General features: G+C 33.0%; 1 protein-coding gene across 2 annotated transcripts in view; it reads right to left on the bottom strand.

The window, feature by feature from the left end:
• Positions 1-26,529, bottom strand: part of Mycbp2 (MYC binding protein 2, E3 ubiquitin protein ligase) — a 236,244-nt gene that overhangs the window by 53,451 nt on the left and 156,264 nt on the right. The window contains exons 53-57 of one of the 2 annotated variants that reach the window (XM_013009100.1): positions 23,476-23,550; positions 20,888-21,112; positions 19,933-20,065; positions 18,304-18,426; positions 15,302-15,457 (exon numbers count right to left, since the gene is read on the bottom strand). In XM_013009100.1, the coding sequence (XP_012864554.1) occupies positions 15,302-15,457; positions 18,304-18,426; positions 19,933-20,065; positions 20,888-21,112; positions 23,476-23,550 (712 nt within the window). The remainder of the gene's footprint in view (positions 1-15,301; positions 15,458-18,303; positions 18,427-19,932; positions 20,066-20,887; positions 21,113-23,475; positions 23,551-26,529) is intronic. The other variant, XM_013009110.1, reaches the window with a different exon arrangement.

The following is a 26,529-nucleotide window of genomic DNA, read 5'->3' as shown; positions in this document are numbered from 1 at the left end:
GTTAATAAATAGTGACTTACTGAAAATTTAGTCAGTAAACACTAAAATTAAAAAAATAAAGCTACAACATTTCTATTGCTTGTCATAAATAAAAAACCCTTAAGAATCAAGGAAACAAAAGGAGTAATATTTCCCATACTATATCATTATACAACTACTATTGGAGTTTCATAGAAGGTAAAACAGAATAAATTGTTCTTATGAACTAGTATGGCATATGAATTTAAGCCATAGAACATCTAATTAGGGTTAATGGGGGACTAGAAAGAGAAAATTACTGGTTTTAAAATGAGAAAGTATAAAAACATATATTTTCACATGAAGTAAGCACAATAAATTTCCAATTGAGTGAAATCTAACATTCTTAAGGTAAAGGCATAGATGTTACTGAATTCGAGAATGGAATTTATACCTTTATTGTTTTCAAATATACAAACAAATAGAATACAATTAGGCTTAAAGCTACTCAGGAGACTGGATTAAATTATTTATAATCAACATATAAATTTTCTAAAACTATTACTCAATTTTCAGGAAGACTTGTATATAAACCTGCTGTATTCAAAGTTTGGTAAACTTAGATAATTAGCTCACTGAGCTTATAGACCCTGTAAAGAACAGTAATGTTAGGATTTCAGAAGGAGTAGTCGAAATCTGAATTGTGAGCTAAATCTAAAGAATGACAAAAAAAGAAAAAAAATGTTCTCCCTTTTCTAAAGTGAAACAGTAGATAATCCTACACAAATACCAATTTGTTTTGGCATTCTGTCAATCACTTAAATGTCTGTCCTTCCTGATTAACATTCTTTACACTTTCCTCTGAGTAATTAGAGCCAGGCTGTTTATCTAGCCTCCTTAAAAATAAAAACACCTACTCTTACTGTAATTGATATTGTTGTCAGGAAAAAAAAGAAAACTGACTAAATTTATTAAAAACTGAAAGCCATAAACCTTGTTGGATTATGTATATTTTGGAAAGAGGATGCCTACACAAAAAGATAAATTTGTTAACTGGCTATAATTGCACCTCCCTCTTTTCCTCTCTCTCTCTAGAACAAATTAGATATTAAAAAAAATGATTCTGTTTACTGTGTGAATTTGCACATGTTAAGACAGTAGTGTTATAGGATTTGTCTTCCTCATGAAGGTTCCCTTGGACAGGTTTTTGTCTGTTACTCTTTAATTATGTACTAATGTTAAGAAAGGATCTTGGAATACAGTAGGTGCTCAACAAATATTTGTTGAATATTTTTCATGTACTGTTCCCAAGCATTTTGCTTTTTTCATTATGGCTCCTAAGGTGACAGGGCAAAGGTGATAATAATTGTTGGGTAAGCATTTGATGCAAGCTGGATAATGTTGCAATGGAATAATGGATATAGCAAATAATTGGTATGGGAAAAGGGCAGACAGAGCACACTGAGGAAACTGAGTAATTTGTTACATACCAATGTTTAACAAAACATTCTGTTTTTAGATGAATAAAACTATTCTAAATATAATCTTCTGTTGTATTCAGAGCTTTAATACTCTACCATAAAACTTAGCAAATGGTATTCTTTACTTTTTGTTCTGGAGACTGGACCCAAGGTATTTGGTATGCCAGGTAAGTGCTTTACTATTGAGCTATATACCCAGCCTTATGAGTCCTTTTTATAAATTTGAGATTATGCTACATTTAAGGGAAAACTAAAAAGAAAAATCATGAAAAAAATCCAAATATTGAACTTATTTTCGGAGAACACAGATAAACAGATGTGGTCTTTGTAAATTAAGTACAGTACTTTCAAACTGTCCAAAAGTAGTTTAAGCAGTTGTTGCTGATTTTATAGAGTAAATTTTGCAAACAAAGTATATTGGTAACTGTATTTGGTAGTCTAGTCTTAGTCACTAATTTTGAACATTATCACATGTTAAAATAACTGGAGTATTTTTATTATTGATCTAAAAGCTGGAAATATTTTAAGTCACTTTTTCACCGAATTTATCTGGGAGTTATACACAAATACCTACGAATCGGGACATAGCTGATGAGTTCTTTGGTGTCCTAAGCCTGCAAACCTGTTGAATGGAATGATGAACACATATTGACATATTTAATATGACTATGAATTCTCAGTGTTGGGTATTTTCTCATAATAGAAGTATTGTGGTTGGTTGGATAATGAGATCTTCAAATATTAGGAACATTGCTTGCCATGCATGAGCAAAAGTGTGTAATATTAAGAGTGTTAGAAAGCACAGGCATTTACATGCCTTATTTCTATTCCTCTAATATAGGTGAAGATTTTCCTAATATCTGAAACTGATGACAGTTAAATATATGACTGAGTTGAAGTACATAAACAATGGCAGAAATATTCCTTCCTGAAATATCTTTCAAATCATAACTAAAGCCTTTCCAGAAACACTTTTTCAAGCCAGACACTGGTGGCTCATGCTTGTAATCCTAGCTATTCAGAAGCCTGGCATCTGAGGATCACAGTTCGAAGCCACCCTGAGCAGGAAAGTCTGTGAGGATCTTATGTCCAATTAACCACCAGAAAACCTGAAGTACTGCTGTGCCTCAAAGTGATAGAGCATTAGCTTTCAGAGAAAAATGCTCAGGGATAGTGCCCAGGTCCTGAGTTCAAGCCCCAGGACCAGGAAAAAACAAACAATAACAGCAACAAAAAAAACATACTTTTTCAAAATATATTCCAAGTACTTAAAAACAAAAGGGTATGTTGTTTTTTAAGGGAGGTAAGCCCAAATGCTAAGATGTTGATCTTTGTGTAGCTTTCAAAAGTATTACAGCCTATTTGCAAAAACTGCTAAATTTTCATGTTGTATTTGCTCTTGAATATCAAAGTATAAGCAAATACTTTGCTTAAAAAAAAGAACCCTTCAGGTCACATTTAATACTTCGCATTTATCACTTAATTTAGTTTGGTGACTATATTTATAATGCATAAATATTAAGCAATAATAGGAAAGAAATTCTAACTTCAAAGAAATCTTGAAGAAGTAATACAGAACAGAGTATAAATTCAGTACATTCAAATAAATTAAATGTTACTAAACATACTAAATGCTAGCTATTCATCCACTGAATTGTGCAATTTTCTATGCCCAAATTGAAAATAATCTGTTTATCTACCATCTAAAATATAGCATGTAATAATATGGACTATATATCTGATATTATGTTACTATGCTAATACTTTATCACATGCCACTGTTTAGCAAAAAATTCTATATGTTATATTAACTTAAATAATACTATTTACTGTTTCTATATTTACTTTCTAATAGTATTACTTTTAATTGTCAAAGAAAAAATATAAACAGCTTTACTCATTTTAAAGAAAACATAGTTACTTAAGTTTATATAGTATATTAATTATTGCTACAATTTTTTTAAATATAGGATCTTAACACTTTAATGAAATACAACTTTAAGACATATCTAAGCAGTTATCTACAGTACTGTAAAGGACTAAAGGTATATTTTAAATTTTCTGAAATATTTCTATGTTTAAAATGTTAAAATTAAGTCACTAGGAAAATACTGTAAGGAAAATCATATTAAAATATTTCTCATAAATACTAAAGTGGCCAGGCATCAGTGGCTCATGCCTATAATCCTAGCTACTCAGGAAGCTAAGATTGAGAACTGTGGTTTGAAGCCACCATAGACAGGAAAGTCCAGGTCATGATATTCTTATATCAAATTATCAGTAAAAAGCCACTGTGGGCCAGGAGGCAGAGCACTAGCCTTGAGCACAAAAAGCTCAGGGTCAGTGTCCAGGCCCTGAGTTTAAGCACCAGGACTGGCACCAAAAAAAAAACAAAACCATCAATTGAACAAAAATGGTACAATTTTTTTATATTACATATAGTAAAATATGTTTAAAATTAAACTCTCACATAAGATCATGCATTTGCCTAGATCATCATGTGCTTTACGAATTACATATAAATCATCTTGTTCTGATATGATTTAAGTCCTCAAATTAGGTATTTGTTTCTCTGTAACTATCTTACTTTTTATAATTTCATAAGTAAGCACAAACAATATTTAACCCACAGATAAAAAAATCATACATAGCAAGTGTGATACTCTATACTCTAATATGAACAGGAACATTATAAGTCATCTCAAGCACATAAAATTTAACATAAAATAATAAATCTTAATTTTAAAAAATGGAATGGGATGAAAATGACTGAAGTGAACCATCTCTTTTTTTTCTTTTAATTGACACCTTCTTTATTATTAAGAATGACCCATCTATGGATGCACGCATACCCACCCTTCAGTTTGTGAGACAGAGATGAGAGAGCAGAAGCAGGCCCAGCTACACCAAAATTTTTGTAAATGCGCTCACGAGAAGCAAGGTTGCGAGATGGAGATTCTACAGTGGAAAACATTGGCAAAGAAGCAGCACAGATTCAATGGAAAAAAAAATTTAGCAGAGAACACAAGTAAAAACAAAGCACTTCAAATGGTATGCAACTATAAATTATTACTAATAATAGTTTATATTCTGCTAAATTTTTCAATAAGTTTACATAAAATTATAACTGAAAACAAATTTCAAATTCAGATTTTAGCTTAAATTTCATTGATTTTATTATTTACTTAGAAATACAAGTTTATAGGTAAATTGTTATTTACCTATAAATAATAGTGCAAGAAAAAGAAAGGTTACTTACAGTATAACCTACTGTCATCTGGTTTTCTGAATGGACCCATTAATACTTTTATCTCAGAATGGACCTATGGTGACATTTCTGAGATATTAAATTTTGTTTATAAAACTTCTCATAACACAAGCACAACAAAAACAAAAAAAAAGAAAAACTACCCTACAACTTGCTGAAAAATGTTAGACATATTTATGATTTACCATGCAGAAAAAGAAGTACTTAACTAGAAGTACTATGTAAATCTCTCAAAAAACACTATAATTAAATCATGGTAATTAAACCAATTGAGCTGAAGTAAATTTAAGTAATGAGGAGGTAACTTCTTATTACAGAAATAAAAACAATATAGCATACACTTCTCTGTATAGTAAAAGTACTATTTTTGATTGATTCAATATCATGGGAATTTTATAAAAGATGAATGACTCAGAAAATAAGCCATTCAATATAAGAATACTGTGTATTATGTACTAGACATTGTTGTAGGCATGAGATACAAAAATTAACAGAAACCAAACTCCTCTTCTTACGCAAGTGTAAGATACATGTGAATGTGTGAATAATACACAATGAACACATCATTAAGCCTATAGATATTAGGTAACACTCTATGACTAGATAAGCTATTTAGGGAGTCAGGCCTACAGAAAGCAAAGCCCTGGTATGCCTAGGAATAAAGAATATGTAAGGACATACAAGAAGACTAGAAAGGAATAGTCAGTGAGGTTGTAAACACCCACCAGGCAAATAAAAATATTTCTAGAAGAGATCAAAGACAGAGGTCTGTCAAATACTGCTGATGAATCAAGTAAAATGACAATTTAGAATTTGCAAGTAAGAGGTAAGTCACAGGCTGACCAAAGCAGTTTCTGTATATGGAATGAAAACACAATTGCAGTGGGTCAAGGGAGAACAGGAGTAGACAGACACATATATGGCATAAAACAATCCTGACCTAAGTTAAAAACAATAGATCTGTAAACCTCAAAAGGTACCAGTCTCTGCAAAGGAATTCTTTTTTGTTTTTGTTTTTCTTTTTTGAGGATGGCATGCTAAGCAAGCTTTTCTACCACCTGAGCTACACCTCCAGCTCAATTTTAAAATCTTACTCATAGCAGCTATTATTGAGAATATCAAGAGGGTAGTATATTTCTTCTTTATAAGATAAACTATAAAGGTGTCAGCTTCCAAAAACAATTCATATTATCAGTGTCCAGGAGGTCTCTAGGCATGTGTTATACTCTGTGAGCACCAGGTTCAGCAGAGGGCACATGAGCAGGAATTCTAAAGAATACCATTTTAGGTATAAGCATACATAAACAAAAATGGGAGAAAATACAAGGACACTTGCAAGGTAAAAGCTTATTGACAATGCTTGGAAAATACCCTTGAAGTCTTTTCAATCTGTGACAAACTTTTAGGTAATATTCTAGATAAAATTCAGAGTGAAAAAAAAACAACTACTTTAAAAATAAAGTCTATAAAGAGGTTATTTTTAAATTACAAGATAAATTAAATTAAGGGTAGAGAAAGTGGCTCAGTGGTAGAATGCTTGCCTTCCATGCATGAGGCCCTGGGTTCGATTCCTCAGTACCACATAAACAGAAAAGGCCGGAAGTGGCATTGTGGCTCAAGTGGTAGAGCGCTAGCCTTGAGCTGAAGAGCTGAGGGACAGTGCCCAGGCCCAGAGTTCAGGCCCCACAACTGACAAAAAAAAAAAAAAAAGAAAAGAAAAGAAAGAAAAAAAAAGAAAAGAAAAATTAAATTGACTAGAAACAACCCTTGTTCTACACACTAAATATTTAGCTTGTTCCTATTTAGACATACTTTGATGAAGTTGTATTTGTTAACTTCAAAAAATTTTGATTTATAAAGGAAAACAATGTATAAGATACAATGTTATTCTATATGAAAAAAGTTGATTACTTCTTTAAATACTCATACTTTAAAAAACTCAATCTAATTCTATAGTTGAACAGCCAATTATTTAATTCAGCTCCATAAAATTAATTCTTTTTAGACACCATAGTTAGAGAATACTAAAGCAATGTAGAATGTCAGAATATTTTTCTAAGTAATTACTTCTTTATTGTGTGATTAGTTCTTTGGTTTTGATCTCAAATATCAAGTTCCCTTGGCCATTTCATTTTAGTTTGAAATACACTGAATTTAAAATTGAGGAAATAAGTGAAGTAAGGTTGGGCTAGAGGAGAATTATCAAAGGCTGACATTGATCAAGATGCACTGCACTCAAAAACTGGCATGTTGAATTGCAACCTCATTGTACAACTATTCAAAGAAAATTTAAGAAAAGAAACTGTCGAATTCACTGTAAATTCTACTTTAAAAAATACTAGAGGCTCTTTCCCAGCTATCTCTTTCCCAGCTCTCTCTCTTTCTAAACTCTCTTTCCCAGCTCTCTCTTTCCCAGCTCTCTCTTTTCCAGCTCTCTCTCTTTCGCAGCTCTCTCTCTTTCTCTTTTCCCAGGTCTTTCCTGGGCCTTTCCTAGCCACGTGGAAGGCCAAGATGGCCTGGTGTCAGCCAGAATAATGAATAAACCTAACCCTTACCTGAATACCACGTGCGTGGTATGGTTCTTACTCAGCTACTTCTTTTTAAAAACCTAACATAAATAGTGCTGTGACTCAGATAAAGGGCTTAAAGTCATGATAGGTGGGATTCCTTTCTGGGTTTTTTCCCTCTTTTTTCATTTTTTGTTTGTTCTTCCCTTTTTGCTCTGAGGAACACCCACAGTTCTGACGGCCTTTTGCGAACCAGTCTGTCTGCTGCAGACACAGCGCATCGATACCATTGCTTGGCTTCACATCCATGTCCACACCACTTCTCTACTCTGGTGAGTGAAACTACTCTCAACAGCTCTCTGTCACTCAGTCTCTGTCCAGACGTGGCGCCACGCCAGAGAGCTCCTATGGTCTTTAGCTGAAAGGCCGGTCACCTCTGAAGCCAAGGATGCTAGGTTTTGGGGGCTTGGCCATTTCTCTCTAGAGGGCTCTGGGGGAAGTCGGGACGCTGCTTCTGCCTGGTCAGCTCTCCTTCACTCACCAGACTGACTCTCCTACTCATTTAATGGGGTGCTGTGAATCACACCTGAGCCGTGAAACCCCTTTGAAATGCCTCCTGCGCTCCCTGGAAAGGCAGAGCGCCTCATTTTATGCCATTCTCAGATGTAGATAGCTTTTGCTACTGCAGTGGTAAGTGTCAGAAGTCTGTTTACTTTCATGCTCTCTTTGCTTTCTTTGCCATTCATGTCCAACTTTCTCTCCTTTTCTCTTTTCTACAACATTTTTGGCTTGTGCCCTGAAGAGTGCAATGCAGGCTGGGTCCCAGGGAACCCCCTCTAGGTTCCTTCTCAAAGGCTAGCCAATGTAGGCTTGATCTATTTGTTCAGGGTTTCTTTGCATTCTTTCAGAAATTTGCCATCTTGAGTTTGCCTTCTTGGCCACATGGTGGGTTAAGGGTTTGGCCCCATCTGACCCTTAACTTTCCCCAAGCTTACCACTCCATCCATCTATTCTAAGGTGCCCTGCTATCAAGTTGTTCTTTTCACAGGCCCTGGTAACTGAGGCCCAACCATGTGATGTGCTTTGTTGGCAAAAGATGTCTAAACATTGTTGTCAAAATATTAGGTTTTGAGTTTTGCCTTTTTTGTTTCGTGTTGTGTATCTACTACTATGTGGTTCTAAAATTCTGGGCCTATCTGTGCTAAAATTCTCATCACATCTAACAAGTTTTGTCATTGCAGAATATTTGTTGGTCAGTTCTTGATAAGGACCAGGTAAGCTCTATTCTATTTGATCTCCTTGTTGCTTTAATTGGAAATAATAAAGGGCTTTTGTGGCAAAGATTGCAGTTCAAAGCCAGCCCGGGCTGAAGAATCCCTAAGACTCCATCTCCCAACTAACCTGCAAAGAGCCAGGCTGGAAGCATGGCTCAAGACTCTTATCTTGAACCAGCAAACACTGCAAGTGTTACTATAACTCAAAGTGGTTCAGTGCTGGCCTTGAGCAGAAGTGCTCAGGGACAGTGCCCAGGGTTTGAGTTCAATCCTCCTTGAATACCAACTGGGACAAGCCATCCCAGCAACAAGCACTTAGACTCAGCCAGTCTGAGGAACAAGGGAACATGGAGAGGAGTAAGAGGAGATGATGCCACATCAGCAACTTTGTGCCTGCCCTTTCAAAATTAACCAGAGTCGGAGGTCAATAGAAGTAAGAAGCCTGTCCATCTAGTGTCCATACCTGTCTACCTATTAACTGGACAGGAATTTACATTCTTGCCTTTGCTACCTGACTTCTTCTCTACTTAGTCACCAGATGTCAGAAGTAGCTAGGGACATTTCTACCAACATTTTTCAGCCTCAAGTCCTTCCTCTTGCCATTTATTTGCTCTCTAGTATTTTTCAGCCCCTCAATGCCTCATGAGACTTCTCCAGACTTCATCTAAGGACTCACACCACCAAGGGACAGCTGCTGCTCGCTGCCTTCTCTGGGAGGGGACCAAATTCCAGCCTTTTACCCCTAATGTCAACGCCCCTTGTGAGCAGGAAGTAGCCAGAGAAAATCTGTGCCCTATTTCATGATTATTAAAAGGCTGGAATGTAAGGTCTGCTCCAGGATGGCGAGTAGACCCCACTCTACCCAACCCTCCTCACAGCAAAGTCTCTACCCAGTACCTCATTACCTAGGCAACTGGCACACCTGGAAGAGGTCACATCTGCATCTGCTGAGGTCACATCTGGATTTGATGTGGCCACACTTTTCTCCACCCATACCCTAGATAAGGCCTAGCCCAGGCCCAGACGCTCTCTCTCTTTCCCGGCTCTCGTTCTTTCCCAGCTCTCTTTTCCCAGGCCTTTCCCAGCCACGTGGAGGGCCAAGATGGCCTGGTGCCAGCCAGAATGATGAATAAACCTACCCCTTACCTGAAAAAAAAAATACTATAGAGGAGCCAGGTGCAGGTGGCTCACACCTGTAATCCTAGATACTCAGGAGGCTGAGATATTTGGACAGGGGTTCGAAGCCAGACCAGGAAGGAAAGTCTGTGAGACTCATTTTCAATAAACTTCTCATAAAAAGCTGGAAGTGCTCAAATGGTAGAGCACTAGTTTTGAGCACAAACGGTCTCAGGGACAGCACCCAGGCCCTGAGTTTAAGACCCAGGGCCAGGAAAAAAAAAATATATATATATATATAGGTGCAAAGGATATACTTCAATAGGGAGAGCTCTCTCATTTTTCTTTAACAGACACAATACCGTGTTGACCTTGTGAATTTCAAGACCCTGCTGACTTTATTTCTACAACTTTAATCCAGAAGAAATCAAGGGACTGTCATCATCTTGTGACTGGGAATCTAAAGTGGTAAAAAAATTACATAACCTGGGGGGAGCGGGGCAGTGGAGATGGGAAGGGTAAGAGGAAACAAGGAGGCAACAATGCTTGATAAGAAATGTACTCATTACCTTGCTCATGTAATTGTAACCCCTCTGTACAGTATTTTCACAATAAAAAAATTACATAACCTTACTGTGGCAGCTATGTAGACAGATTTAGATTTACAAATACCAGTGCTAAATCAATTCATTCAGATTTTTATGTTGAAATTATTAAGAAAAATATGGAATTGCATGGGGAAAGGAGAGCAAGATATATGATACTTAATCTTGTCAACATGATTGGATTGAGAAACACCTAAATTAGTAAAGCACACTTCTTGAATTTCTGTATGAATTTTTCCAGACCATTCACTTCTAAGGGCATGAACCTAAAGAATGGTTAATCCATTGATGGATTCACATGAGGGCATTATGAGGAGATGGTGAATTAGAATAGTAGGAAGGAGTAGGTCACTGACAGTATGTTCTTAGGAAGCTATATACTGCCCTAGTCCTTGTAACCTCTTTGTTCTAAAGCCAACATGGTATGAATTGGTCTGGTTCACTACACCTTGACACGATGGACTAAACCCATTTAATCATGAGCCAAAATAAGTTTTTCATCCTTCAGGTTATTCTAACAGGTATTACAGTAACAGGGATGAAATAGGAATTAGAATTCACTTACACAAAATTATTATCCTGTAAGAACTTAAGGGAAAAAATCCCATTTAAGGATAAAATAGAAACAACCCTTTTAGTAGACTATGACATTAATCCATATGATCTGAATATAGAAAAGAGGATGGAAAAAGGGATATAATGGATTATCTCCCACTCATAATGTTTCTTTAAATGACTTCTAAACATAACTGTACTTGGCTAAAACATACTTAAAGTATACTTCTAAATAGATAGTAAATCCATAGACATTTAAAGGATGTAACATAAGGGGAAAATATATCAACCTGTGATAGTTCAGATGAAAAATTGTGAATATAATTTAATGGGTACAGACTTAAGACCTTAGAAAAAGTGGTTACCAAAAATTCCAAGTAAAGTAGGTATTCTTTAAGTAACAACTTTAGAGAACTGGAGACATATTCAGAAATTAAAACATAAAATAAGCATGCTGCTTTTCACAGACTGCTATTTATTAGGTGAAAAAAGTAGCAAATACACATCAGAGAAATCGGATACTTTGATCACAGGGGATTAGTATTAACCATAACCATGTCATGCTTCCAGAAATGACATCCTTAGGACAATGCTTAGCACAGAGACAGCTAAAATAAACCACAAGCAAAAGTACTTTTAGGATAAGATACTCAAAAAGTAGTATCTGGAGAAAGAAGAAAACAGTGTATCAGTTTACTGCTTTAAAATAAGGAAAAATAAGGTTGAAGTAGAGGGATTGTTTGTTCTATTCATTTTTAATTTTTTTATATTACTCCCTGGGGTAGGTATGAAAGAAATTTTGCTTCCTTAGTGACTAACAAACACTAAGAAGTACAGATGATCAGAATAGCCTGTGATATTGTGAATTACTTTAAGGGCTGAATGCATAAAATAGTCTGAATGAATTGAGCCCTTGTGTTCCCCACTTCTTACTATCTATGTAAGGTTATCTGAGATATAAACAAACAAACAAAAAAACCCACTAAGTCATTTAGAAGACTCTCATATTCAAGTCTTATACTTGTCAGCTAACACTGGGCAAGAAATCAAGAAATTTCTCATCTCCAATAGAGAGCTAGATGGGATGTTAGATCTTTTAACAGTATAGATTGATTTTGCCATCAAGTGTTATAGTAGCAATTGATGGTGTAGATTTTTCTTAAACCTAGAAGCGGAAGAAAGACAATCTAACAATAATGAGAAGCTGGGTTTAAAGACAAATACTGCTAAAGCTAAGCAGTAAGATTCTGGCCTTACAACTGTGCTTAGCATGTCCGGTGTATGTAACTTCATAAATATTTTTACAGTTGGTCCTCTACACTCCCCACCTCCCCTATGGTTGTGGGGCTTGAACTCAGGATGATGCCTTATCCCTGAGCTCTTTTGCTTAAGGCTAGTGCTCTACCACTCTGAGCCACTGCTCCACTTCCAGTTTTCTGTTTGTTACCTGGAGATAAGAGTCTCACAGACTTTCCTGCTGGCTTTGAACCATGATCCTCAGATCTCAGCCTCGTGAGTACCTAGGATTACAGAAGTGAGCCACCAGAGCCCAACTCTCTATACTTATTTTTGATGTTTTCCCTAGTTTATGTTATTCAAATTCTCTCTCTATACCCTTCCACTAACATCTTTCTCTAGGACCTTTTTCATAATATTTTGTTATCTTTTTAAAACATAAAACAGTGCTTACCAATTCTATAAACTAGACAGCTAATTTTGCTCATTTAAAAACTATCAGATTGTTTTAAATTGCAGTGGATAATTAAAAAAAAACCCACAGGAAAAAAAACCAAAATTCCAGGATGTTACTGCAAACAATGCTCAAAGATATACCAGAGTTAAAATGTGGATAGGTTTATATGCATCTCCTTAGAATTTGTGTGACTTAAAGTATATCATTTACTTAGAAATGCTGTAATTTTTCCCTTTCAAACTGTTATTTTTTAAAAATTAAATTATAAAAAAGATAATCTGTTTAACCAAGGCTAATACTCTACACGTTAGAACTAATTACAAACAGAAAATGTAAAAATATATACTAAAGAAGAGACTTCACCTTATTTATCTAATTAGGGCTGAATATTTAAAACATGCCCTTTGTAGTGAACAGAAGTTCTGATACTGTATGTTTCTAAGGTAAATCATTTATGATCTCTAAGCCATAGCCTCTTTTCCTGTAAAATGGACAACACAGATGTGTTCTCAAATGAGGATATATTGAAGTATTTATATATAGTCTTTAGTGGTGACTAGATATAAACACACTTTTAATAAATATGGTGGCAATTAATTAGTACAAAGAAGTTGAGTATGCCTAAATCATCCTCTACATGCAGGTGGGATGCATGACAATGAAGTTCGAGGAAGAATACGTTATTCAAGGAGTTCTGACAATGAGAACCCTGCCTGCCATCTTGACCTTTCCTAACATGAAAAAATACAATTCTCAATCATTTGCAAAACATTGAAACTATCTGATTCTACAATTTTAACATTATGCTAAAATATTTATCATTATTCTCAAATTTAGAAGTCAAATGATTCTGCTGATAAGAGAGTAGCTTTAAAAAAGAGCTGAATATTTTCCATGGTTAGAATATAGAAAAGTAATGATTCATAAGATTGGTAATTTATACCTATCAAGGCCACAATTACAAATTGTTCCAAGATGATGGTACTAATCACATTTGTAGCAGATATGTACAAAATTAAATTGATACAACATCATTAATTTGGATAAATCTAAACTTATTATAATCTATATATTTTTTGAAATATTTTGTTAGATTTGATAAATTTTAGTTTTGTTTTTTTAAGACTTAAAATAAAAATAATCCATTAGATAGAACCACAAAGGTTCTTACTGTTTAGTTTTGTTATCTTCTGCTGAGAGATTTATTTTATGTATATATGTATGTGTGCATTTTTTTATTTATGTATTTAATGGTGTTAGGGATGGGATCCAGGGCCTCATACATCCTAAACAAGTGCTCTACCACAAAGCTCAATCCCTAGTTTGTTATACAACATCATTATAAGGACCATTATATTTAAAAATGAAATTTGAGGGTGAATTAATTTGAATTTTCTATTAGGAATTTTCAGTCTTATTGATTGTGATGGCTCTCCTTTTACCATTAAAATTCACTGCAAATCTTCACTTTTCTTTCATTCTAAAATAATGAAAGAAAATTTCATAAACGACACTAGTCTGCTTCCTTGAAATTCTTAAGAGACATTCAAGGAGGCCAGGGTTGGTAGCCAATGCCTGTAATTTTAGCTAAATGAGAGGCATAGGTAGTAGGAGAAATATAAGACTTATCTGAAAAATAGTTAAAGCAAAAAGGGCTTGGGGCATGGCTCAAATGGTAGGACCTAAAAAGCTCAAGGCTTCTAGGAAAAAAGAAAAACACTGAAGTGAATAGTACACATTGGTAGACATGATAAGCTAGAAATGGCTATCAATTAAATGCCCAAACTGCATTAAACATGCCTACTGTATATTATCAATTCAGAAATTTTTATACTCTTGTATACAGTTTACCTTAAGTATATAATTTAATAATGAATATCAGAGTTTGCTAACTGCTGTTGAAAACAAACTCTGCTAGCATTCTTTTTTAACTGTAATAAAAACTACCAAAGTCTTTTTGTAGAAAAGATAATATAGGCCTTGGTAGCTATGTACTTTAAGCAAAGAGTCATTCATTTAAATCCAAATAATAAACATATAAGTTAAGCCTTTGAAAAAAATTATCTCATTCAATCAGTGACTTTACATGGATGACATGAGACCTGAATGTGGAAAAGAGAATATTATTGTCATACTGGTAGGAGCACTGAGATACTTATGTGAGATTTAGGAAATTGTTAAAAGAAAAGACACTCAGTTCAATGTAATTGTTTGGGCCTACTTTCCAAACCAATGTGAATTCCTATGATGGATAAAGGGCTAGAGCAATCTTAGAAAGTAGAATCTTGAATCATAAAACCACTATAAAGTATTAAAAATAACAAGATACAAAGAAGGGAGGAAATGAAAATTTGGAAACTTAAATTGTTATATAGTTCATAGATATAAAATTTGCTTAGAAGAAACAAACTTGCCCAAACAAGTACATTCTGTCTTTAGTCTACTGGTATAGTGAAATGGTGTATTCTTTCAGGACATATATTAAAGTAACAAAAATACAAGTATTATCCCTAAAACTGAGGATTAGCATAGACATGCATATACAAAAGAAAATTTGAAATAAAAAATGCTTTTCTTCACATGTCTTATAATGCATATTTACTTAGAATACAAAAAGAAGTCAGTCACATTTTAATAACTATACTTATAAAATGTGTGGTTAAAAGTATATGTCTTAGCTACAGAACTTCTTAGCTCTGAATAGCTTAAATAGTTCAAAAATATGGGACGGAAAACATCCTAATTAAATAAAACCAGTCAGATGAGTTGATGATTAATTAGATAAACAACTCAGAAGAAAGCTTCAGAAATGCTTGATGAGGCAAGTAAGGCTGGCAGACTTACTCTGAAGCTGAGGCTGCTGGAAGGAAAGGGGCTGTCCAAACACAAATGGGCTGTGGACTAGGGAAGAGGGAGGCTTTGCAGCTTGATCAAAGATGGAAGGAGCTGGGAGATTGGGTCGTGACTGAATGGAATTCAATATGGCACTCAGTTGGTCACCTGTAGTGGGCAAAACAGTCAAAACTACAACTTGTTATTCATTAACATCCAAAATGACAATGTAAATGGTGCTTATGACACTCAGAAATTACATGCTAAATGAAACTATGCCAATTCAGAAAAATAAGGAAGCTGGGGATCAAAGTTCTTAAATTAGGGAACAACTTTTGCCCACGGTTTAATTTAGTTTTTATTTATTTATTTTTTAGGTGGAAGCATTCCACCAAATCTTTTATAGTACTCTAACTACCAAAATACTTAAAATCACATGCAACATTCCCCATTATTTCAGAGAGGATAAAGAGTAAATAAAGATAATATAGATTCCTTTAAGTTATTTGGACAGTGTACCTATACAATAAAAATATAAGTGCTATAAATGATGTCAAATATAGATAACACTTATCTGAAGAAAAATACATGTAAAAATAATCATAAGGTAATTTAGATTTCTTTGCAATAGAAAATGGATGGGTATAAAATATATATTTCTAACTTACCAATATATCTCCATTAGTTATAAATCAGTCATTTCTTTTGTAAAATTGCTATTATCAGCATGGAATTGGTGGCTTATGCCTATAATCCCAGCCACTTAGGAGGCTGAGGATCACAGTTTGAGGTCAGTCCAGGCAGTTAAGTTCATGAGACTCTTATCTCCAAGAACCAGTGACAAGCCAGAAGTGGAGCTGTATTAAGTGCTACTCTTGAGCACAAAAGCTCAGAGACAGTGCCCAAGCACTAAGTTCAAGCCCCAGGACCAGCACACAAACCAAAAAAAAAAAATGCTATTACCAAAGTAATTTTTAAAATCATGAACGCTTTTGCTTTGACAGGTTATATAAAAATATGTAGTTTCTATAATATGAAAATGAATCTGAGCTACCAACTTTAAATAGTGCTCCAAATATGAACTCTACCATGTTTATGTATAATTACATATGAAAGACATGAATAAAATATTATGAATCTACATGATTTATTCTGATTTGTCAGAATAGTTTCAATGATGCTGCAAAGGAAAAGTCCCACATCCAGACTATTGATGCAGAAACTAGAAAATCTTTCTAAATAGAATTTTCTAAATAGAATAATTTAACAGGTGAAAATTTTAACTGAAACACGAACAAGGGACAGATTTATAAGGAAAGAACTATGGATGTAACTACAAATGAACTCATTTTTAATAAATAAATGCTACAAATTACAGAAAGTATTTTACAGATAAAAAGAGTCTAGTTGGGATTATGAAGTATGTGCTATTTTTGAACAGTCTTCACAAAAGCAAATTAAAAATACTTGTTATTTCTGATAAATAACAAGTGTTTTGAGCAAGTTCTGTCATTCTTACCAGTCGCTTAACTTTTATTAGGTTTTGGTGAATTGTATCTTAAATATTGATGTACAGTGATAGAAATCAATATAATGACTATGACACTTCAGCAACTGAAAGCATACAATTTGAATAAAACATGGTTCTAAAACAGATTATTACAGTACTGTAGCAGTAAGTAAACATGAGAATTTGGCTTAAGAGTAGATAATACTAGTGAGAAGGTAATAAAGGAAAACACCAAGCCTTTGAGGTTAAGTAAACAGAACTCAGTTAGAGAAGAGCAAGCAGGTAATACCATTGCCTGTGAAAGGAGGAAAACAAGAGAACCAAATAAAACCTGTAACTAAGTTTCCTTCATAAAAAAGAACTTGTAGAAAGTCATGAAAATATCTGATATAAAGTGGTTTCATTTTTAAAATCAAACATTCTGTACACATTGATGTAATTTTAAATTATTTTCATTATTCTTTTTTTTTTTTTTTCTCTAGTCGTGGGCTTGAACTCTGGGCCTGGGCACTGTTCCTCAGCTCTTCAGCTCAAGACAAGCACTCTTCCACTTAAGCCACAGCACCACTTCCCATTATTCATTTTATAATTGCTCTGCAAGTCGGGTAGAAAAACACTGTATTTGTTTGCTAAAGTCAAATCTTTTTAATTACTTTTAAAAAAACTTGTAAAGTCAAATTACTTTCATGTGTGCTACTGTATCTCTCTACTCAAAAAATTTATTACTAGGATTAGATACATAAGAAAGAACTAGATATAGTAAAGTTTACTCAGAAATTCAGTTTTGGGTAAAAATGTATACGAATTATTCCAAATTGATTATTTCAACTCTGTGATACTTGTCTCTTCTATTAAAATATCTATCTAGCTATCAATCTATCTCTATATCTAATACTAAATGGCTTAGCATTTTTGTTTTACTTTTAAAACTTTCTAGTTTCATGATACATACTAAATTCAAACACCATTTCATGTAATTCTAATTAAGATAGTCAATTTAGAAACTTAAAACCACATATACTGAAGCTAGTATGTTACATATTTAAAGCTGACATTCTGATTTTAAATGTATCCTTTAAGGAAGTTCTTTGTTGCTCACTAATATTACTCTTCTAAAAACAGTTTCACGATAAAAGTTATCTTACTAGAGTGATATTGAATCTTTAGAATATAAATTCAAAGTGAATATTTTTACAACAGAAAATAATCTAAACAAGATCTCCCATAAACTTAAACTAAAACTGGGCAAACAAAACAAAAAAACAAGACACAAATTACTATGAAAAACAACACTTTGTAAATGTTTCAATCATAAAACTGGGCAAACAAAACAAAAAACAAGACACAAATTACTATGAAAAATTGTGTAAATATTTCAATCATTAGTTATCTAAGGACAAATTTTAATTTTTTATGAATTGGCAGGCAAGAAAAATAATGGATGAAGACATAACAAGAAATTACTAAAATTAGATAGGGGAAAGCCTCATTTTCAAACACCTACCTTTATTATTTCCAAGTCCATAATCAAATCCTTGGGCACTGCAAGTTGCCCCTTTGTTAAAGGCTTGAACTGAGAAGGGGCTTGGCGGAGGAGTTTGAGAATTTTGATCGAGAAGAACTTGTTCTAGAATGAAAGCAACAACTATAACGTTACTCTCTTATGTGGTACTTTTCCCTACTCACATCAGGGAGAAATTTTTAAGAAAGATTTTATGATAGTTAGATTTAAAAAAAAAACTCATATTTGACTCTGATTTAAATCTATTTCAAAGTTGGGTCAGCTTAACACAGACAGAACCTAAGACATATATGTAATATTGACAGAGCATCTGACATATATGTAATACTGACAAAGCATATTACATATATGTTACAGTGACAGAACACATAAGATGTTCTTAAATAACCAATTTACTTTCATTGTAGCAGGAAACATTATTAAACATATACTAATATTTATGGGTAAGTAAATTATAACTAAATGTATACAAGAGCACGTCACAAAACTAAAGTTAAATACCCAATGAAGTAGAAATCAAAATAGTTTTTTAAGCCCGGCACTGGTGGCTCACACCTATAATCCTAGCTACTCAGGAGGCTGAGATCTGAGGATCATGGTTTGAAGCCGGCCCAGGTAGTAAAGTTGGTGAAACTCTTATCTTCAATTAACCACCAGAAACCCAGAAATGGTACTGTGGGTCAAAGTGGTAGAGCACTAGCTTTGAAAGAAAAAGCCTCAGTGACAGTGCCTAAGACCTAAGTTCAAGCCCTAAGACTGACAAAATAAATAAATAAATAAATAAAATATATATATTAAGAGTTTTGTAAACATGTACTCAAGTAGAAACACTTATCCTCAACATTTCTTAGTATCTAGTATAAAAAATATTTTCACCCACAGAATATTTTTAATTAGAAAAAACCTTATACCTGGCCAAACCAGACTCACAATCTGCATATTAAAAAATAAAATTATTCAATATTATCTTTTTTCTAACAGTTACAACTTTTTGGAAACTCAGGATATTTTTGGTATTGTGAAGATTAATTACAGCTTTACAAAAGTGATTACATTGTCTAAATTTTGAAAAAAGGAATGGAGGACAAAAAGCAAGAAGGTTAAAAATCTAACAACAGGGATTGAAAGTGTGGCTCAATCAGTAAACACCAGCCAGTAAGCAAAGTGTTAGGTACCAAGTTCAAGTCCTGGTCTCTCAATAAAAAAAATAAATAAAAGGAAAAAAAATCTAACAACAGAGTAGGGAACCTCCAAAAGATGCTGTGAACATTCATTCCCTAGATAATCTCAATCGGATTAATTTGTCTGGGATAAGTAATGAGAATTGTGGTCTGAAAACAATTTCCAGTTTTTGGTAGAAAGGGTAGAAAGTCTCGGACTTATAAAGAAGAATGAGATATACAAATTCTATTAATAAAGCAAAAGGATTTTTAACAAAGATGGAGCCCCATGTTTCATTTTTTTTCTTTCATGGGCATTCACTTAGTACTCATGTATTTTACAAGCCAATTTTGATCAGTTCAAGATTTTCAAACCTTTCTTTAATGGAATAAACATATTTGTGTATTTCAAAGGTTAATTTAGAAAAATCACAAATGTAAGCCAACTTGCCATCTTCATGTCGGAGGTACTGGTTTCCGCCTCTGTCTCTAGCTAAGGACCAGGCCTCTCCTTCATCACTCTCACAGAACTCTACCATGCTGTTCTTATCCAGCTGCACCCATGTACCTTCAGAATTGGTTACCTGGTACATAACAAAAAGCATGATTGATTGGCTTGATTCTTTCCTGTACTCAGGCTGAAAGCCAGTTTTTGAATAGCGTAATCATTTCAATACATTTTTATTGTGAAATTAAGTTTCTGAAATTAAGACCACAGCCTGAGGTAAAACAAAATTAATAGAAAGCTCTTTAAAATACTACTTCAATTAAAATAATACTTTTTAATGAACAAAAATAATATCTAATTTAAGTGGTTCCCAGCATACCTGGCTAATTTTTTTTATGTTTTTGCATCTAAAATACCTTAACACACCATATTTGTTATTATTTAGGTTGATAGCAGCTATACAGCAAATTGAAAATGACCCTGACCCTGAGAAATAGCATGACACACTACATCTTCAAGCTTATCAGCTGAGGCAAATGCCACAGTGGTCTAAAGAATAATTTTATTTGCTCAGGACTTCAGTGAGACCTGTGAATGTGAACAAAGAAATGAAACCTTTTTTATCTTATCACACCTCCAAACCAATTCATGTAAAATATCTTAAGTTCTATTAACCCAAATCAGTATAGTACATTTGTACTCACAAGATATATGCAAATCCTGAACATTTATATACACACTACAAACTATTTGTTAATATAAATAAAATAACCACAGAATAATTATAAGAATAAAATTGTCAGAAAAAAAGCAAAGAAAAATTGTTAGTATTTCAAATACAAGTAAAGATCAAGAACATCAAGAACAACTTAACCTGAAAAGAGATGACTGGTTGAATCATAAATGAAAGTAGTTGAAATGAATATCTTAAAAGTCATGAAGCTACAAGAATCCATACCTCTCCCACTGCTTTGACTTTGTTTCCCAGAACTAACATTCCAATTGGGATACCTCTAAGGTTAGGGCAGCTTCTGATGTTGTGACCTGAAGGTCCCGTCTTCACTACCTTGTACATCCCTGGCCCTCCTCGCAAGAATGGCATCTCCTGTTCTTGCATTGATGCTTCCTGTGGGCAGCAGGAGTTTATGTCTTTGAAAAAGTCATCAGTATTAGTTTTAGGCTCCTGAAAGTTTGAATAGGAAAAGAAAAATGAACAAAATACCATCTATTCTCACATTCAAATTCTCCTAATTAATAATAGCTTTTATAGCAAGTGTATAATATTGTCAATTAAAAATGAGAACATATGTCTAACAATAAACATTAGTCTATACTACTATTAAAGAATTCAGTTTTTAAAATATCTAATGATATTTAAAACAAATTTGAAGAAAAGATAGGAGAAAATATTGTACACTAATAACTGAACAACTGGCTTTTGTCTTTTATAATTTGAGAAATATAGTAATGTACTCCTTGATTTTCCTTTTAACTTTTAATATAATTTAAAAAGAATATGTATTAAATATGTCATATATTTAAAAGAATAGCTGAACACTGTGCTTATTCCTATAATCCTAGCTAATCAGGAGGCTGAGACCTAAGGATCATGGTTCAAAGCCAGCCAGTCAGGAAAGTCTATGAGATTCTTATCTTAACCATTAAAAAGCCCAAAGTGGAGCTGTAGCTTAAGTGGTAGAGCACCACCTTTGAGCAAAAAGAGTTAATGCCCTGAGCTTAAGCCCCAGTACTGGCATACAAAAAAAAGATAAAAATAATTATGCCAACCACAATCAAACAATTTTGAATCAATGCTGAAACATTATTATATGTAAGTGTAATTAACAATTTCTTTACACTCTAATAATTGTAAGTAGAGAAAATACACTTATCTATAATCAGAGATAACAACTGTATAAATACAGCCACATCTCAATATTCGCTAGTTATGAATTAAAGAACAATGCTTACAAGATTTTTATCAATGCTTTTTTAATATTCTACAAATGAAAATGCATTTCAAAATTTGTTGTACTATTATTATGAAGTGATATAGTCAAGCCAATAACAGAAAAAGGTTATATTTTTAGCAGAGAAGAAAGATTAGCATGGATGTATTGTGAATAAATAAAATGTACTTCTATTTATACTAGTGAAAAGTGGTTTGAATATCAAAGAGAACTTGCTCCACATTTTCTGTTCAACCTGATTGTTGTCATATATTGTTTCATAATGTAATAGAATATTAATCGAGACGTATTTTCTCTTCTCAAATAAATTTAAGTAACAGTTTCATAATGGGATTCTTCCATTGCTATTAACTCCATTAAAGAAAATTCAAAAGTGAACTTGTAAATACAGAAATACTGACTCAATTATATTTAAGTAGAGCAAGAGACAACAATAATAAGATACTCATACACAATTAGGTTAATAGTAATATTTAATAATGTTATAAACTCAACAAAAATGGAAAGTATTATGCAAGATAAAATTTTATTACTAGTTTTATTCTTAAAAAAGGATCATCATTTTCAAATAAAAAGAAACTGAAAATGTGTATTTCTAATAATTATGAACACTCACAGTATAAACTGAGTATAAAATCTAGACTTGATATAGTGCTCCCATGCGCACAAGATTTTCACTGTAAACACTTAAAATATCCTATTAGTAACTGATCGATTTCATTAAATATAATGCCATTTCATAGTTACAAGGGGCAATTTTGTTCTATTTCATAAACTAGTTTTTAAATTATATGACCACATTAAAATAACAGTAAATATGCATAAATTTAGCAGAAAAACTATTTTAAGGTTATTTGCTGATATTCCTGTAGCATTTACTTTTAATTTAGTAATCCCAAATTTGTTCATTCAGGTTAATAGTCTGAGTAAGTCTTGGCAAAACTAATAATTAGTATAACTATTTACTGAAAGCCAATATATGTCAGCTTTTATTAAAATAGTTAATATTTTAATCATTAATAAACATAAATATGTTAATAGCAAATAAAGTTTATCTAATAGTTATATTAAATAGTACACAAATGGACAAAAACATAGAGTTGTGTTATTATTCTCAAGCAATCATAAAATACTTTATTCAATACACAAATATGAGGCTCAAGTACCAGTATATAAAATTGTTGAATGCAAGTTATTTTTTTTTGTCTATTCCCATCCCACTCTCAAATGAATATTCAAAGGGGCGATATGAAAGGGAAGAAAGTATGGAAAAACAGAAGAGCCGTAAGATTATATTATCACCTCAATCAATTATCCCTGAAAAGGTAAAACCCTGATGTAACTGTTGCAGAAGTTAGTAAAAACCTAAATACAGCAATTGAAAAGTCATATGTAAGTTCCACATAAACTAATAATATATTATTTGGTAATAAACTCAACTATTGAATTTCATATAGATTTTTCTGTAAGAAATTTCTATTAACCCTAACCAAAACCTTCAATGACATAACTTAAAATGTGTTGTACATGCTGAAATACATGTGTAATGTATGACTTCTCCTTATAGTTAACTCACCTGGGGGAAAAAAGCTTTGGAAGTCCATGAAAATACGTCCAAATCCCTGACTCCTTGGCTAGCATTAAAGATATTCTGAGCGACAAAGTTTAAAAAAGAAAAATATCAACAAAGAAAGGGAACAGGATATAATCTGCAGAAGATGCATTTATAGTCACAATATTATTCTGTACTCGAGCACCAATACAAAATAGTGTTTTACTGATGTGAAACTGAAGCCACCTGAGTAAACCATACACCAAAGAAGTTCTGAAAAATAACTTCCATCAAAAGCTCTCCATGGATATAGTGTGTCATGCCATTTACTAAACTCAAGAGCCAGACTTTGCTGTAATACTATCAATGGAAAAAGGAAACCTTAAAACTCCTTAAGTAAAAACTGATTTGTCTAGATAGATTGATTTTAAGACAGAAAACAGTCTACTATTTTATAAAAGAAGATTTGAATAAGGCAGATTATATAGAAAATGAAACCATTATCATGGATGCAGTTCATTTGAAGTAATTGTCACTTTTTTAAAGTATAAATATTAAGAAAGTAAAAATAAAAAAATCTAAGTCATTTTTCAATTTTACTCCCTTCTATAAATTGATAAGTATAAAGAAAGACATAATCTGAATCTTCATATCAAAAGACAGGTCTATATTTTTATATCTAAAAATCTGGAGATTACTGGCATTCAGAATCTCTATACTGAAACTCCGAACTATTTTTTTAGAGAACAACAAACACAGTTACACAAAATAAAAAAGGAAAATTCTTCACATGGTGTATTCTTGTGTTTTTCTACAATGGTCTGACTGTTTATCCCAGGCTGCTTTCAAATTCACAGTCCTTCTTATCTCAGCTTCTTGGGGGCTATTACAGATGTGTATCTCCACACACCCAGGATATAAAGTGACTTCATGACAACTTAAGTGATACAGATTTTAAATAGATATATCATGCTATCAAGGTACATTTATCTGGCCCACCCCAAATCAAAATCTTGTGAGAAACAATTGCATACTTTCACTGCTTATGTAAGTGCTACTATAAATTGTTATTTTCACTGGACTAAAAAGGAGACAGTCAAAATGTTAATAAAGCTGTCATCATCTAAGATTTCAACAAAGAAACATCACAAGTAATGAATGAATTACTAATCAGTTGAGACAATGAGAATATATTTACTATTTTCTAGTTATTTTCCTAATGTATATGTATGTGCATGTGTGTATGTACATCCATATACATACAGTTCAGAAATATAAAACAAAAAAAGAGAAAAAAGGAGTTTCTGTATAAGAATTTACCACCAGAGGCTCACTCCTCTAATCCCAGCTATTCAGAGGCTGAGCTCTGAGGATAGTGGTTTGAAGCCAGCCCAGGAAGGAGAGTCTATGAGACTCTTATCTCCAATTAAACACCAAAAAGCCAGAAATGGAGCTGTGGATCAAGTGGTGGAGTCCCAACTGAATAAAAAAGCTAAGGAACAGCACCCCAGCTCTGAATTTAAGCCCAGATCCTGAGGTCAAGATCCAATATTGGCACAGAAAATAAAAAGCATGAGTATGGCAACTGACTGAAAATATTTGAATTAACTGCGCAAACATGTCTATTGAGTCAGTAACATGTACAATGATATAAGAAACTAATGTAAATTCTAATCATGATAATTATTCAATTTTGTCTTTTTATTAGATGTAATTCAAATCTGACATATTTCCCTTCAGTTTTTGCAACTGTAAATATAATCACACTAGTTTACTATAAGATTTACTTCAATCTATAAAGTAAAAAAAAAAAATTCACCACATAAAAGGTGGAGTTCAAAAATAAAATATTTAAGTAGTTTTCTTTGGGAATTTCCCAAAGGTTTTAGTCTAATATGAACATGCAAAAAAATAATTTCTCCAAAGTGTCAGTTTCTTACTATTGAATTATATAAGTGAGCCTTCATTTTGTATGATTTCATTGATATAGCTCTATAGAAAGGTATTTATACACATATGAACATACAAAGGCACATGTATTACTTTGTATCAGGCTATTCTTTAATCTCTTTTAGTTTGAAAAGTTCTATCAAGAAAAGTGAAAAATTAAAGCATAAGTATAAAAGCATAAACCTAACTAAATTAATAAGCATCAAACTGGAACTCTAAGTTGATACTTAGGCAAAGAAGGCATGAAATAGGTTAATCATCATCAGAGAGAAAATCCATGATCAAATTTGCCAAATGCACATGCAAAACAACAAAAAACTTCTTTCACTATGCCTGATAATGACAGAGTTAAAGCTTCTCAATTTTGAAGTAGAGAAGACAATTCATGAATATTAAATATAGCACATATTCATTATTTCACTATTTTAACTGCCTCTTAATCTCATTCTATTTAAGAAACTAAAACATTAAAGAACAAAAAGAAGCAGGTTGTAGCCATGATAAGCACACTTATTACTGCCGAATTAAGCAAAGATTTGCCATTACTAAGATTAGAACATATACTTTGCATATGTATGCAATATACACTAACACAGAAACCTAACAAAACAAGCCACAAAACTTGAGGTACATAAATCCTGCACTGCCAAGAATGATTAGGTATTATAACAGAATGACTGGCTATAAAACAGAAGGAACACTTGTTAATTTTACCAATTATCCATGGTAATTACAAAATTATATTTTTCCTACATTTCTACTTTAAATCCCTAATGCCTCCCAGTTTGGAATATTAGCATACTTTCTATATGTAAATACCTATTAGCATAAATTTGAATGGATTTATATACTGAATAGAGATATTCGGATATCCCAGGTGTTTCTGCAAGAATTCTGATGAGGAACGTTTATTCAGAAAATAGGACATCTTGGAGTATTACCAACTTCCACTGATAAAAAACTTTCTCATCCACTCTATTCCTTTTAGCAGACATTTGTCATTTTTGACAAACTGCCAAATGAACTAGCATATAAGTTTTGCACACTCATAATGAATTATAAAAATAAATGATTTCAGAACAAAATTAACTTCTTGATTTTGGCAGGCAAATGCCTATTATATCATGT

This window comes from Dipodomys ordii, unplaced genomic scaffold, assembly GCF_000151885.1.
Source record: "Dipodomys ordii isolate 6190 unplaced genomic scaffold, Dord_2.0 Scaffold1, whole genome shotgun sequence".
NCBI classification, from domain to species: Eukaryota; Metazoa; Chordata; class Mammalia; order Rodentia; family Heteromyidae; genus Dipodomys; species Dipodomys ordii.
Note: the sequence above shows the minus strand (reverse complement) of the source record. Positions and strands in the feature narration are given on the sequence as shown.